General features: G+C 44.7%; 1 protein-coding gene across 2 annotated transcripts in view; it reads left to right on the forward strand.

The window, feature by feature from the left end:
* The window catches only part of LOC103598338 (WD repeat-containing protein 25-like), a 146,439-nt gene that overhangs the window by 74,793 nt on the left and 56,190 nt on the right, over positions 1–15,456 (forward strand). For both annotated transcript variants that reach the window (XM_008582335.1, XM_008582334.1), the window contains exon 3: positions 9,998–10,145. In XM_008582335.1, the coding sequence (XP_008580557.1) occupies positions 9,998–10,145 (148 nt within the window). The remainder of the gene's footprint in view (positions 1–9,997; positions 10,146–15,456) is intronic.

Raw genomic sequence — 15,456 nt, forward strand, 5'->3', positions numbered from 1 at the left:
GTAAATGTAAAACACTTTCAGTTCTTGTTAACAAGTCATTTTCAATGATGATTGACTGTTTAAAGTAAAAATTATAACAATGTATTGTGTAATTTATAACATGTATAGATATAAAATGGATGATAACAATACCATAAAGGCTGGGATTGGGGAAATGGTGCATATTGTTGTTATGGTTCTCACATTATAAGGGAAGTGATAGTATTACTTGAAAGTAGACTTTGATAGGTTAAAGATGTATGCTGTAAACCTTAAAGCAACTAGTAATAAAACAAAACAGATTTATGTTTATAAGTCTTAACATTAGAAGGTAAAATGAAATAAGAGATACTCAATCCAAAAGAAGGCAAAAAAAGAAAACAAAAAAGGAAAGAGGGAACAAAAAACAGATGGGATACAATAGAAAACAAAAAGCAAGACTGAAATCCAAACCATGTCAATAATAGATGAAATGGTCTAAATATCCTATTTAAAAGACAAAGATTCTTACATTGGATAAAAAGACAGGACCCAATCATACATTCTTACAAGAAGCCCACTTTAAATATAAAGACACAAAAAGGTTAAATGTAAAAGGATGGAAAAAGATATACCATACTAATATTAAAAAAAATGGAGTGGCTGTGTTAATATCAGACAAAACAGATTTTATTTATTTATTTATTTATTTTTAAAGATGACCGGTAAGGGGATCTTAACCCTTGACTTGGTGTTGTCAGCACCACGCTCTCCCAAGTGAGCTAACCGGCCATCCCTATATAGAGATCTGAACCCGTGGCCTTGGTGTTATCAGCACCACATTCCTCCCGAGTGAGCCACGGGCTGGCCCTAGACAATACAGATTTTAGAGCAAAGAATATTACCAGGAATAAAGAGAGTCATCTTTATTACTTAACAAAGGGGTCAATTCATAAAAAAAAAAAATTAGAACAGTAGGTACATAAATATTTATACAAATAATGAGAGCTTTAAAATATGCAAAGCAAAACTGACAGAACTGAGTGGAGAAATATTAAAATTCACAATTATGGTTGGAGATTTCAGCACCCCTCTCTCAATAATTGATACATCAAGTAGACGGAAAACCAGGTAAGATACAGAATACTTTAACAATGCTATTACCCAACTTGGCCTAATAGCCATTTATGGAACACTCTGCGTAACAATGGTAGAATTCTTTTTAAGTGCACATGGAATGTCTACCAAGATAGACCATATTCTAGGCCATAAAACAAGTCTTAGTAAATTTAAAAGGATTGAAATCTTTCAAAATATGTTTTCTAACTATGAGGTTAAATGAAAAATCAATAACAAAGATATCTGGAAAATCCCAAATATGTGGAAACTAAACAACATACTTTTAAATATAAATCAAGAAAGAAACTGGTAGGGATATTAGAAAATATTTTGAACTGAATGCAGATGAAAATACAATATATAAAAATTTGTGGGATGTAGCTAGAACAGTTTTCAGATAATTTATAGAACCAAATGCCTATATTAGTCAGGAAGAAATTTTCCACTCAGTGATCTCAGCTTCCACCTTAAGACACCAGAAAAAGAAGAGCAAATTCAACTCAAATAAGCAAAAGAAAGGAAATAAAGAGCAGAAATAATTGAAATGGGAAACAAAAACAGTAGAGAAAAATGAGTGAAACCAAAAGCATGTTATTTGAGAGCAATGAAATTTGTAATCCTTTAGTTATACTCATGAGGAATAAAAGAGGAAATATACAGTTAATCAATATTAGGAATGAGAGAAGTGACTTAATTACAGATCCTACAGATATTAAAAGGATACTAAGGTAATGTTATAATCAACTTTATGCCAATTCAACAACTTAGATGACATAAATAAATCCCTTGGGAGACCCAAACAATAAAAGTTCACTCAAGAAGAAATAGCCCCCAACGCCCCATATCTATTAAGGAAATTGAATTTGTAGTTAAAAACCTTCTCACAAAGAAAACTCCTAAATGGTTTCACTAGTGAATTCTACCAAACACTTAAGGAGGAAATAATACCAATTTGTTATGGCTTAAATTGTGTTCCCCATCCAAATTTATATTTTGAAGTCTTAATTCCCAGTACCTCAGAATTTGGAGGTACATATTTGGAGATGGGGATTACTGAAGAGGTAATCAAGTCAAAATGAGGTCTTGACGGAAGGCCCTCCTAATTCAATATGACTGGAGTCCTTATAAAAAGGGGAGAAAAGGAAACATACATATAGAGGGATAATGTCATATGAACATAAAGACAATTTCTACAAGTCAAGGATAGAGGCCTGGAACAGATCCTTCTTTGATAGCCCTTAGAAAGAACCAACCCTACCAACATCTTGATTTCAGACTTCTAGCTTCCAGAACTGTGAAATAATAAATTTCTGTTGTTTAAGCCACCCAGTTTGTGGTACTTTGTTGCACTAGCCTTAGGAAACTAATACATAATTCTACACAAACTCTTCCAGAATATCAAAGATGAGGGAACACTTCCCAACTCATTCTATGAGGCCATCATTACCCTGATATCAAACCAAGAAAAAGACGTAAGAGAAGAAAGCAGGACTTCTTGGTTAGCTCAGTTGGTTAGAGCACGATGTTGTAACACCAAGGTCAAGAGTTCAGATCCTTGTACTGACCAGCCACAAAAAAAAAAAAAATATATATATATATGTTTAAAAAGAGACAAACCAATATTTCATGAACGTAGATACAAAAATTTTAATAACATTTAAATAAATCAGTCCAGCTCGGGCCGGCCCGGTGGTGCACTGGAGAGTGCGCTGCTTGGGAGCGCGGCAGCGCTCCCGCCAAGGGTTCGGATCCCATGTGGAGACTGGTTCCCGCTCACTGGCTGAGCACGGTGCGGGCGCAACACCGAGGGTTGCGATCCCGTTACCGGTCAGTAAAAAAGACAAAAATGAAAAAAAAAAATCAGTCCAGCTATATATATTCAGAATACCATGAACAAGTAGGATTTGTCTCAGGAATGCAGGCATGACTTAATATTTGAAAATCAATGTAATTCAGCATTAATGATTGAACTATGAGGGTACTTCAAAGAATTCATGCAAAGATTTGTATTATCTTTTTTTTTTTTCCTTTTTGTCTTTTTCCGTGTCCGTCAACGGATCGCAACCCTCAGTGTTGCGCCCCTACCGGACCGGGACCGGCAACGGGATCGCAACCCTCGGTGTTGCTCCCGCACCTCGCTCAGCCAGTGAGCGGGAACCGGTCTGTATGTGGGATCCGAACCCTCGGCGGGAGCGCCACTGCACTCTCAAGCAGCGCACTGTAGCAGTGCGCCACCGGGCCGGCCCTGTATTATCTTTTAATTCCATTTTTTTTTTTTTTTTAAAAGATGACCGGTAAGGGGATCTTAACCCTTGAGTTGGTGTTGTCAGCACCACGCTCAGCCAGTGAGCGAACCGGCCATCCCTATGTGGGATCCGAACCCGGGGCCTTGGTGTTATCAGCACCGCACTCTCCCGAGTGAGCCACGGGCCGGCCCTTAATTCCATTTTTCCATGAACATTTTGAACTGTAATATTAATGATTAACTATACAAGAAAAACCATATGATCATTTCAATAGATACAGAAAGAGCTTTTGACAGTATCCAACATTCATTCTTGATAAAAGTTTTCAGCAAACTGGAAATAGAAGAGAACTTTCTTAAACTGATAAGGGGCATCTACAAAAACAGTTCTAGCATTGTACTTATCTGTATAAAGGATGACTGCTTTCCCCATAATATAAGGAACAAGGAAAGGTGTCCACTCAGCCCTTGTCTATTCAACATTGTACTGGGATTGTAGCCAGTGCGATAAGGCAAGAAAGTAAAAGGATCCAGATTGGAAAGGAGGAAGTGAAACTGTCTTTATTCACAGATGACATGATCATCTATGCAGAAAATTCTACTGAATCTATAAAAAAGCTTCTAGAACTAAAAAGTGAGTTTAGTAAGGTTGCAGAATTCAAGGTCAATATACAAAAATTAGTTATATTTCTACATACTAGAAATGAACAATTGAAATTAAAATTTAAAATACCACTTACAATAACATCAAAATATGAAATAATTAGGGATAAATTTGATAAAAGATATGTAAGAGCTTTTCATTTAAAAAGTACAAAACTATTGCATAGAGAAATTAAAGAAAATCTAAATAAATGGAGCGATATATACTATTTATGGACTGAAAGACTCAGTATTGTTAAGGAGTTTCCTCATATTGGTCTGTAGATTTAATGCAATTCCAGCCCTTGCACACGCACACCATGAAGGATTACCAAAGCTTTTGCAGGCAAACGGACTGATCCCATCCCTTTGGGGAAGGGTTGGGCACTGGCTGCACAGGCTTGTGCTACACTAGGAGGGTCCCTAAGGCAGGAGCTAGCAGGGTGGGGCCACATAGGAGTCAAAGGTTCACCCAAAAGTTTGACAGCCACTATCTCCAGGTAGTGGGGTTATGGATGACTTTTCTTCTTTATGTATTTCTGTTTTTGATAAATTGTTTTTGTAGAGCACACTTAATTTGCAATGTAATCAGGGAAACAACAATCCCATGGTTGATTCCTGTGGGATTTTGCTTTTTGTACTTCTGTGTAGTTTGAATATTTTACAGGAGATTGTATTTCTTTTATAGTCAAAAAGAAAATGCAGGCAGGCAGGAAGAACATTACCTGTGGGTAAAGCAATAGGTGCTGTTCCCAGTCTTAGGAGATTCAGGAACTCCTGATGGGGCCATGTCTTGGTAACTGGGATGTGGAAACCATGGTAAATGTGGGATGGCTGAGTGATTGCACACGTTTTCCTTGTCATGTTCTTTTCAAATCTATTACTTTTGTTGGACATTTAGAATGTCTCTAGTTAATACATCAAGTCATCTTAGAACATTTGACAGAAGAATTAACTCCTTAATTCCATGAAGGCAGTTTGGGATCTCTAATTACTTAATTGAAAAAAGGCAGACACTTCAGGCTGCTGCAGTGTTTGGGAATTAATCTTTAAAACCTGACAGTGAACATTAAATTCAATTAAAGAGAGCGACTGGCAAAGATTCTCCTCTCCCTCACCCTGGGTAACTTTGAGAAGTAGCTGACTGGTCTGCATTAATTCTGATGCTAGCATTGTTCTATGCATCAACCAGGAGAGCCATGTATGCATTTTTCACCACAGAGGAGAGTTATATCAGACAATTCACAGATTGACTGATGGATCTCCTTAAACATGTTTGCTTGGCTGATTCAGGAGGCCCTGGCTAGGAACTCAAATGTTCCATTTTCCTGCTTTTGGCCTTGGCATCATAGGGTTCAAGTTTTCTTCTTCCTTCTTTGATTACTACCATGATCCTTACACCCCCCACTGCTCTTCCTCTCCTTCTCCCCATCTCCCTTCCTATGTTTATTCTTCTGTTCTCTCTCCATCCCTTCTTTCACCTTCCTTTCATCCCTCCTTCTCTCCCTCCCCTTTTTCTTCTTCTTCTCCTCTCCCTCTCCTCATTAACATTTTTATATTAAATTATGAAATATTTTAACATACTCAAAAGTACAGAAAGTAACATAGCAATGCCTGCGTACCTGCTGCTCAGATTGTTAAATCTAGGGCTCCATTCCCAGTTCTCATCTGATCAACCTGTCTGCAGCATTTGACATACTGACCAGTCTCTTCTCAAAACCCTCTCTTCTCGTGGCTGCCACGACACCCCTCTTCTGTTTTTTCTCCCACCTCACTGGTCTTTTCTGATTCCTTTTCTGGTTTCTCCATCTCCTCCCTCAACTCCCAACCTGTGAACATTGGAGGTCCTGGGTTGAGACCGTGGGACTCCTGTCTGCTCTGTCTGTGCTTATTTCCTTGGAGAGCTCATCTGGCTTAGGAATGAAACATCATTTCTATGACAATGACTTCTAAAGCTCAACCTCTACCTGGGCCTCTCTTATGAATATCACACCCGTATGAATCTATCAGACTGCCTGCTCTCTGTTATTCAGAACTGAGCTCCTGGTCTTTCCCCCTTCAAACCTGCTCCTCCTGTAGGCGGACCCATCCCTGCAACTCTGTTCCTCTTGGTGTTCAGGTCAAGAATGTGACAGTGGTCCTGGGCTTTTCTCTTGTCCTCATATCTACTTCCAGTCCAAGGAAATCCTGTTGGTTCTACCTTCCAAGGTAAGCCACTTTTCCACTGCCTTAACCGGTCTAAGCCATCCTTGTCTTCTCTGGATTCCTGCAGAAGCCTCATCATCTCCCTGTGTCCCCCTTGGCCCTCACTGTCCTTCCTGCACAGCAATCAGAGTGGTCCTGTTAGAGTGGAGCCAGCTCACATCTCCGTCTTTCCCACCTGCAGGGACCCTGGATGCTATGACTCCTTTTCTGACGTCGTCTCTTACTGTCCCCCATCTTGTTCACTCTCTAGCCATGCTTGTCTTCTTGGTGTTGTTTGGCCATGCCAGGCATGCTCCTGTTCCTGCCTGGAAGGTTCTTCCCCCAATTTCTGTGTAGCTGTCTTTTTCACCCCTTCAGATCTTCCTCCAAAGTCACCTTTCAGAGAGGTCCTCCCTGGCCACCGGGCTCACCACTTTAGCCCCTTCCTGTGACCTTATAGCTCCCTTTCCTGCTTACTTTTTAAAACATCAGTCTTTACCACTACCTTATGTACTGTAGGTTCTGCTTATTTGTTTGGTGTCTATCTCCCTCACTAGAATGAAAACTCTTTGAAGGCAGGCTTTTTTTTGGTCATATTTGTTTACTGTTGAACAATGCCTGCCATATAGCAGGTACTCAGAAAATACTTGTTGAATGAAGAAATAAATGAATGAGCTCCTTAGATGGAAATATTTGGGCATATGTGCTTCAGAGCATTCTCCCTCTCCCTCTCTCCCCCTCTCCTTCACCCCACCCCCAGGAGATACTGCTTAGTGTGCAGTTTCCTTCCTCCAGCCCTACCCCACCCCCTCTATCCCCAGTAGGGACGACCATCCCCATGCATGTTTGTACGGGCTTACTACAAATGCGTGAATCGATAGGATAAGGTTTTGGTTTTTTTGTGTAATTTTTTTTATTTTGTGGTGAAATACACATAAAATTTACCATTTTAACCACCTTTAAGTGGCATTAAGTACATGAATAATGTTGTGCAACCATCACCACCATCTATCTCCGGAACTCTTTTCTTTTTTTTTTTTCCTTTTTGTCTTTTTTTTTTTACTGACCGGTAACGGGATCGCAACCCTTGGTGTCGCGCCCGTACCGGGGACTGGCAATGGGATCGCAACCCTCGGTGCTGCACCCGCACTGCGCTCAGCCAGTGAGCGGGAACCAGTCTCCACATGGGATCCGAACCCTCGGCGGGAGCGCTGCCACGCTCTCAAGCGGCGCACTCTCCAGTGTGCCACCGGGCCGGCCCTCCGGAACTCTTTACACCGTGCAAAACCGGAACTCTGTACCCATCAAACGACTACTCCCCGTTTCCCCCTCCCCCCAGCCCCTGGCAACCATCATTCTAATTTTTGTCCCTATGATTTTGACTACTCAGGGTACCAAATATAAGTAGAGTCATACAGTATTTGTCCTTTTCTGTATGGCTTATTTCACTTAGCATAATGTCTTGAGGTTTCATGTACATTATAGCATGTGTCAGGATTTACTTCCTTTTTAAGGTTGAATATTATTCCATTGTATGATGGATAAACCACATTTTGTTTATCCATTCATTGGCCCATGCATGCTTGGCTGCTTCCATCTTTTGGCTATGATAAATAATGCTGCCAAGAATGTGGGTGTATAATATCTCTTTGAGATCCTGGTTTCAATTTTTTGGATATATACCCAGAAGTGGAATTGTGGATCATATGTTAATTGTATGTTTAATTTTTTGAGTAACCACCATACTATTCCATTTTATGTTCCCACCAGCAGTGCACAAGTGTTCCAATTTCTACATGTCCTTATCCACACTTGTTACATTTTGGGTTTTTTTTTTGATAGTAGCCATAGGTGTGAAGTAGTGTTTCATGAGTTTTTAAAACTTAGATGGCATCATACTTAGTCTTATGTACTCAATATTAATTTTTTACTGTATAACACCTTGTTAACCTTGTAGGTCTAGTTCATCATTTTACTCTATTTTTTCTGTTAAAGGCATACTTGCACATAGTTTTGAAAAAACAGTAGTTCCCTGCAGTCTGCCTCCCTTCCATTAATTCTCACTCCATTTTGAAGTCTTCTGGCTGTTTCTTCTCTTATACCTGAGTGTGTTTCTAAATGTAAATACTGTTGTTTCATGATTTTTCAGTTTGAGACCCTAGCTATTGACCTCTGGTAAGGAATAAAGGAACTGAGCTCTCTTAACACTCTTTGAAGCCTGCTCGGACCTCTTATTTTCTTAAATGTAGGTATTTGCGTATTCCCAGGAAACATGCTTTCAGAACTCTGATCACTTGCATTTTGAGAACCTTCAGGACTTAGCAGGTTGAATTTTCTCGTCTTTTTTTTTTTTTTTCCTTTTTTGTCTTTTTTCGTGTCCGGCAACGGACTGCAACCCTCAGTGTCGCGCCCGTACCGGACCAGGACCGGCAACGGGATCGCAACCCTCGGTGCTGCGCCCGCCCCTCGCTCAGCCAGTGAGCGGGAACCAGTCTGTATGTGGGATCCGAACCCTTGGCGGGAGCGCTGCTGCGCTCCCAAGCGGCGCACTGTAGCAGTGCGCCACTGGGCCGGCCCCGAATTTTCTCGTCTTTAATGGGAAGGTTATCTCTAGAATCAGATTCATGGAAGGACATTGGTGTACTTTGTTTGGGTTTTTCTCTTATTAAGGAAAATGAAGCCTGGTTTTTCTGATGTAGTTGAAAGGAGGTCAGGGAATCTGCTGTGTGCCAGCCACGGTGCTGCACACTGTGCAGATATTACCTTCTTAGTCCTCACTACTGCCCTTGGGGCAATGCTTGTCTTACCATCATTTCATAGAGTAGACTGAGGCCCAGACAGGTGAAGCCACTCAGCCAAGTCACATGACCGGCAAGCAGTAGTGTCAGGTGGGAGGTGCTTAGCTCTGACTCCCATGTACTGGTTGCAGGGGCTCTTCCTGTTTCTCAATTTGAGTCCTCTGAGCGACAGGAGTGGTGGGGTGGGAGGAGTGGGGTGGTAAGTGAGGGCATCTCTTTCATCTTGTAGTAACAGTGAGGGTAGGGGACTAGCACTGCTGAGCACTCTGTCTGCCAGGCCCTGGGCCAGCCCCATCAGATTCCGAGCTCTCTGGCCTTTCCTCTGGGCTGCATGGTTGTTGGTGGAGTTTGCTGGGAGAGCTGGTGAAAAGCTTAGCCCAGCCATCTCACACACACAGTGGCCCTGGCCCTCAGAATATGTAGTTCCATACTTGGGTCTTAAATCATTTTCCAGAAGTCATTAAATATACATGGGGCTTTTCCCATAAGCCTCATTCCCTCATGGAAAGCCAGGGTGGGAATGAGGGACAGTACCTTCTCTCTCCCAAAAAAGGGTGGCTACCCCTAAAGCAGATGTTTGCTCTTTGCCCAATTGTAAATATTGGTGGGACAGGCTCCTTTTTGTATCTCAGTCTTAAAACAGAACCCATGAATATAGCCCGGTCTTGTGCAGTGTCTACTACAGGACAGATGGCAGGGATACAGGTGAGACTAGGATAGGACTGTGAGTACCGAGCGGGCAGGACTCCTTAGTGGCCAGGAGGTATGAAGCAGGCGTGAAGGTGGGGTAGGTGAGTGCCAGACACAGGAAATGCTGTTTTCTTAACCCCAGAAAAAGTTTTGGCAAAAGCCCACTCCCCCAACTCACATCCCCAAGCCTTTACATTTCTGAGGGGAAAAAAAAAAGTTTAACACCTAGATTTCATTTTGGTGGTAAAATAATGGGAATTTAATTCCACTGTGAGACCCTTTCCCAGCAGAGGAGCCGAGCTGAGCCCTGGAGATCAGGCCCCCATTATGACACCTGGCACTGTCTGTGTTTGCCTTGTAGATATGGAACGCTGTGGACTCAGGGTGCTGCTTGCAGACCTATTCCCTGCACAATGAGGCGGTGCGGGCTGCCCAGTGGTCTCCTTGTGGCCGGCGCATCCTCAGTGGTGGCTTTGACTTCGCTCTGCACCTCACAGACCTCGAAACAGGTGCGTTTTTCTGTATCATTACCTGAAATGAGCTGGAAGCTTTCTTGCTGGGGAAGGTTCTTTGGTAAGTCTGCTGCTAAAAGCTGCATAGGGTTGCAGGAAAGTGGGAGAAGGGCCTGAGGACAGGCTCATGCTCGCTGTTTCTAGACTGTCTATTGGAACTGCAATTCCCCACAGAGAGTTTGAGGTGAGCCTCTGCCAGCCAGAGCAAAGGACAGAACCCCAAGGTTGTCTCAACCCCAAGCTGTGGGGCTGGATAAAGAGGTGGCTTTTTAATCAACTTCTGACATGCAGTTTGTACTGAAATAGATTTAACTTTATTGCAGTGTCCTTTGGTTGGAATCAGTTTAGAATTCCTGTCAATTCATTATTGTCAAAGGGCTGAAAGGAATGATTCCAACTCACAAGGAAAGTCTTCAGATGAGTTCTGCTTTAATGCCCGCACTGAAAAGTCATTTGGGTAAGATGGATTCATGCTGGATAAATCCTAAGGGGGCTCTTGACAAGCAGGGTGAGAAGGACAGGGAAGTCAGAGGAAGGAATTTTCCCTCACTGAGCGCTCCCTATGCAGCAGGTGCTGTTAGCATGTACTGCAGCTGCAGCCCCTGACCAGGGTTCTGTCCGGGGTTTACAGGTGAGGACAGAGCCAGGGAGTGGTGGTGCTGGGATTCAAAGCTATGCCACCCAACTCTTAACCCAGCTTCTTTCAACTCCCAGAGGGTAGCACCCACCTGAGTGTGTGGGTCCTGTGAACATATGTGGGTATGGCACTGCCCATGGAGTGGCAAGCAACCTCACTGACACCTGTGTCATTGCTTTTCAGATGTGGGTGATGCTGTCAGTTTACTCAAATCAAATTCATATGATAACTTTAATGGATTTATAGTGGCCCTTTGTCATCATCTATTTTCTCAATCAGCAGATGTTAGACAAAACCACATGCCATTTTGTTTGTGGGTGGGTGTGGGTGAGGGTGTTGGGGGAGTTCTGAAACTTTTAGACATTCAGAGAGGGTCCTCCTGCCTGAAAAGTGAGGGATGCCACAGTAGGTGGCAGTAGGGGGCCTCTGCTGAGTTTGGAGCGGGCAGGAATCCTGGCTTGGTCTGTGCTTTGGGCCGGCCTCCCTGTGAGCTGCAGCTTGTCCGTGTGACTCACTTGTGCCCATGTGGAGAGTTGGAGGAGGGGAAGTGGGATGCCTTGCCCAGTTGGTGGTAGAACTGCCCTGGGCTCAGCATGCCCCTCCAGCTGTGGCATATTGGGTGTGTACAGAAAGGCAAGGCCCTGTCCCCCAGGGTGTTGCCATCCAGCTGGGTAGGCAATTGAGGACTTCTCCCCCGAGTTTATCTGTGGAAGGTCCAGTTTCATCCACTCAGCAATTATTTATTGCACGCCTACTATGTGCAGGACCTGGTGCTGGGGCTGTAGTGGAGAGCATGTTGGACATCCTTTATCCCTGGGAGGTTATGATTGAGGGATTTGGACAGGACCTCTTCTGTTGAGGGTGATTGTTGGTTTCTGTGTCCATCTCTCTTGCTAGTGTGGGAGCTCCTTGAGGATGGGGGCCTGTCCTGGTGGTCTTTTTGTCTCCATCATCTGGCCAGGGCTGGCTCAGAGCAGCTTCTCAGTGTATGTGTGAATGAGACAGAGCTGAAGCTGACCCTTGCTGGACCCTCCTACAGTGGGCAGTGAAGCCCATCAGGGCTGTTGGGGTGGGAAGGGCTCCATCCACGTCTCCCACCTCATCTCTGCCCACCTCCCCAACCTGACTCTTGTTGGGTGCTCTCTTTAGCTGAGGGGTGGGCTTGTGCAGCCCCTGTGGCTTTTGTCCTGAATTGACTTGTCTCATCCTTTCTCTTCACTGAGTCTGATCTCCCTTTTTACTCAGTCTGTCTTTTTCCGCCCTTGGTGATTTGGCTTTTTCATTTCAATCTAATTAGAGCTCCCTGCCAGGAGAAGGCAATGCAGGGCATTCTCACCGCAGTGCTTTGGGAATTAGTCACTCGGTGCCCATTGTCGTTAATGGGAATTTGGCGCCAAGGCCATTTATCCTGGTGTTCTCAATCAATACAGTTAAAAATCTGTGGATTCTAAAATGTCAATACTTGGCCTGAAATATGGAGGGCCAGCAACATTTTATCTCGTTAATTTATATTTCTGACAGGCTGTTGGCTTATAGAACAACCATGAATCAACACTTAAATAAAATCTGCTCTCAGATTAATTATTTTTGGTGCTCCTGTTTCAGTCTGTAATCTTCCCGATGCCTCTCAGTTGTGTCGTTAGGCAGAGGCCACCTCAGGGAAGGATGGCCCGGCTCCACCCGGGCCCTGAGTGTCACCAGCTTTATGAGTCAGCTGTCCTGCATACCAAATCAGCCCATCTCCTCAAATCCCCCTTAGAGCTTGTTCAGCTCTAATAGGTCCTGGTCATGTTTTATGTGGATCCCAGTCCCCCAGGCAGTCCCCCATCAAGAGCTGGCTGTTAAGGCTGCTGTGGCGGGGTGTGCAGGGACTCTGCACTTTGCATCTCTGGGCTGCAAAGGAGATTCCTCTCCCTGGAGCCCCCAGGGACCTGGCCAGGCAGGGCACCCTGTCCTTCCTGTGCATAGGTTAGCTCTCCTGTTGTTTGGGTCACCTGTGCAATGCCACCTGGCTCCAGTTGGAGGCAGCACTGTGTGAGAAGGGGCAGGGGTGGGTCAAGATGCGGCTCCGCCCCTGCTTGAGTGGGCACCTGGGAATGGTACTTCCCCTCCACATCTGCATCAGTGCCCGACTAGGGGCTGTTGTGGGGAATAGCTACAGTGATGTATGCAGAGGCACTTTGCAGAATGCCTGGCACATGGTAGGTCCTCAGTAAAGGGTGCCTCTTCCCCTCCTCTGTCACTGCCCCATGAGGCCCTTGTTCCTGTTGAACTGGACGATTTTCTCAAGTAGGGCTACTTTGATGGGTCAGTTCCAAAAGCCCCCAATGATCTCCCCACCCAGCTTACTGTGGGCCTTGGGCAGCAGACCATGAGGAGGCCTTGGGCTGTCCCAGCTTCTCCGCCATGTTTCCCTTCTTCGTGGTGGTGGTGGTAGGGAGGGATGTAACAGCTTCCTCCTTGTGATGGATGTTATGTGCCCTTTATTAGGGAATTGGGGTAGGTATGTGGACACCCACAACCCACCCTTCAGCCTGACCCTTTCCAGAGCTCCAGGCACTGATTGCTGGGGGAGGTCTATGTCCCTCTTCCCTGGGATGCCCACTGCCTGCAGCCTGGCTGTCCTCAGCCCCTGGCTGGCTCCTCCTGCTCTGCATGTCCCTGTGTATTCTGATGGGGGATTGTGGTTTATGGAAAGGGATGGCCACCTGGGGCTGGACCCATAAATGACCATGTCTCTTGTTTTCCAGGAAGTGTCTTCTGGTGCCTCCCTTGTTTTCGCATCATGATTGGGGCCTCCATCTCAGAAACTCTAAGGAAAAAGGGAGTGACACATTGTTTGAGCCCTCACTGTGGGCCAGGCCCTGGGCTGTATAGCCCTGGTTTCCAGCACGCTGCCTGGCCTGCATCAGTAAAATGAATGAGTGGATTCTAGACCCTTTGTTTATGTGACATGTTTAATCTCCCCACTAGCCTTTGAGGGGAGTGTTTTTATCCCCATTTTATTGACCCAGAAACTGAGGCTTAGAGTGTTTGGTGACTTTCTTGAGGCCACCCTGCCAGCTGCAACAGGGCTGGGATTCAGCTTGGGCCTGTGTGACTGACTGGCAGAGGTTTCTGCTGTTGAGGCATGGGAGTGGCATGCGCTCCCCACGTCTGTTTCCCTGCCATGGACAAACAGTTTATTTAGCTGACTCCCTGCAGCTGCTCTCCAGTTGCAGAGGATAACGAGGGGCCTCAGGGGAGGAAAGAGTGCCCCAGACTGATCTTGACTGATCTCTGTGATTAAGCGATCCGCTGAAGGACGCTTCTCCAGCTATCGACAGCACGCTCCAGCAGGAGAAGTGTTAGTGTTGATGACTTTAGAACACTTGGCATAGGAAGGATGAGAAGCATCCAAGTGAAAACCATGGTGAAGGGTGCCAGGAGCTCATGGGGCCTTGGAGCAGGGGCCACAGAAGGAGGATCCTTGTTGGGCTAAGCCTTTAAAGGGGTGCTGCGTCCACTGGCACTCAGAAGAAGTGCTGCAGAGGGGCCTTGGCTTCTCCCTTGGGCTTTCAAGCACCATGGCTCCAGTTTCCCTAGCACATTTAGAAGGACTTGGTTAGGTGTCCTTCAGGTACCCACAGAGAGCAGGAAAGAAGTACACAGCGAGTGCTGCTGTGTCCCAAGCCTCCGGCTAGTGGGCATGTTCACAGAGCATCTGACGCTTTTTATGTATTTGCTCCTGTAGTCCTAGGGTTTGTTGCCATTTGATCCAGAAGCAGAGGCTGAGAAGGCTCCACAAGCCAATGAGGTCTGAGCTGCCGAAGGTTCTCCCAGCTCCTGCCTTCAGTGTTGCCTTGCCTGGTAGACAGTTGCCCACCCAGTTCCCTCCCTCTGCTGCAAGCGGGATCCCCCGCAGACTCCTCCTTCTGAGGCCTCTTTCCATTGTCAACTGCTATACCACTTTCCCTAAGCTCTTTGATCATGCCCTCATGGCTCCCCTTTCCTGCTTCCTGAGGCCATGCCCTCTTCAGACCCTGCCAGCAGCCTCTATTCCCGCATGATCCTGTCTCTCTCTCTGAAAAGAATTTATCTCCTGTCTCAGCCTTGGAGTGAGAAACTGCTGCTAGATATGAATATAAAGTTGTGTGCTATTAAACGTCATTAAAACACCATGCCAGCCCCTTATCTAGCAATTTGGAAAGTATCTTGAGCCCTTCTGCATTTCCATAAACCTCTATTTTGATGCCCTCTTCTGACTTAGCTCGTGCCAGGCCTCGGGATAAATAAGAGGTGGTTTTTAACCTACAGTATTACTTTATTCATTGCCATCAGTGTCCAGTGGTGATGCTGTGTCTGTGTGGGTTCAGTTGCTATTGCATCACAGTGTGACTCCTTCCTTGGGTAAGGCCACCTTTATCCACTGACTCTGGAGCCTAAACACAGTTACCACATGTTTGCTGTTGAACAGTGAGTTCTGAGTTCCAGAAAACCAACTTACAAGTAAACCGTTGGAGCATACCTTGTTTGTAAGTTTAGGACTCTCTTTTTTTTTTCAATTTTGAGAAATTCAGTTATTAAAAGCTGTGGCTGAACTTGGTATAAGAAAAAAGACTACAATGACTACTGTTTTTTCTGTTATTACTATTTTTTTTTTTTTTTTTTTTTTTTTTTTTTTTTTTTTTT

The sequence above is a fragment of the Galeopterus variegatus genome, unplaced genomic scaffold (genome assembly GCF_000696425.1).
Source record: "Galeopterus variegatus unplaced genomic scaffold, G_variegatus-3.0.2 Scaffold2574, whole genome shotgun sequence".
NCBI lineage: Eukaryota > Metazoa > Chordata > Mammalia > Dermoptera > Cynocephalidae > Galeopterus > Galeopterus variegatus.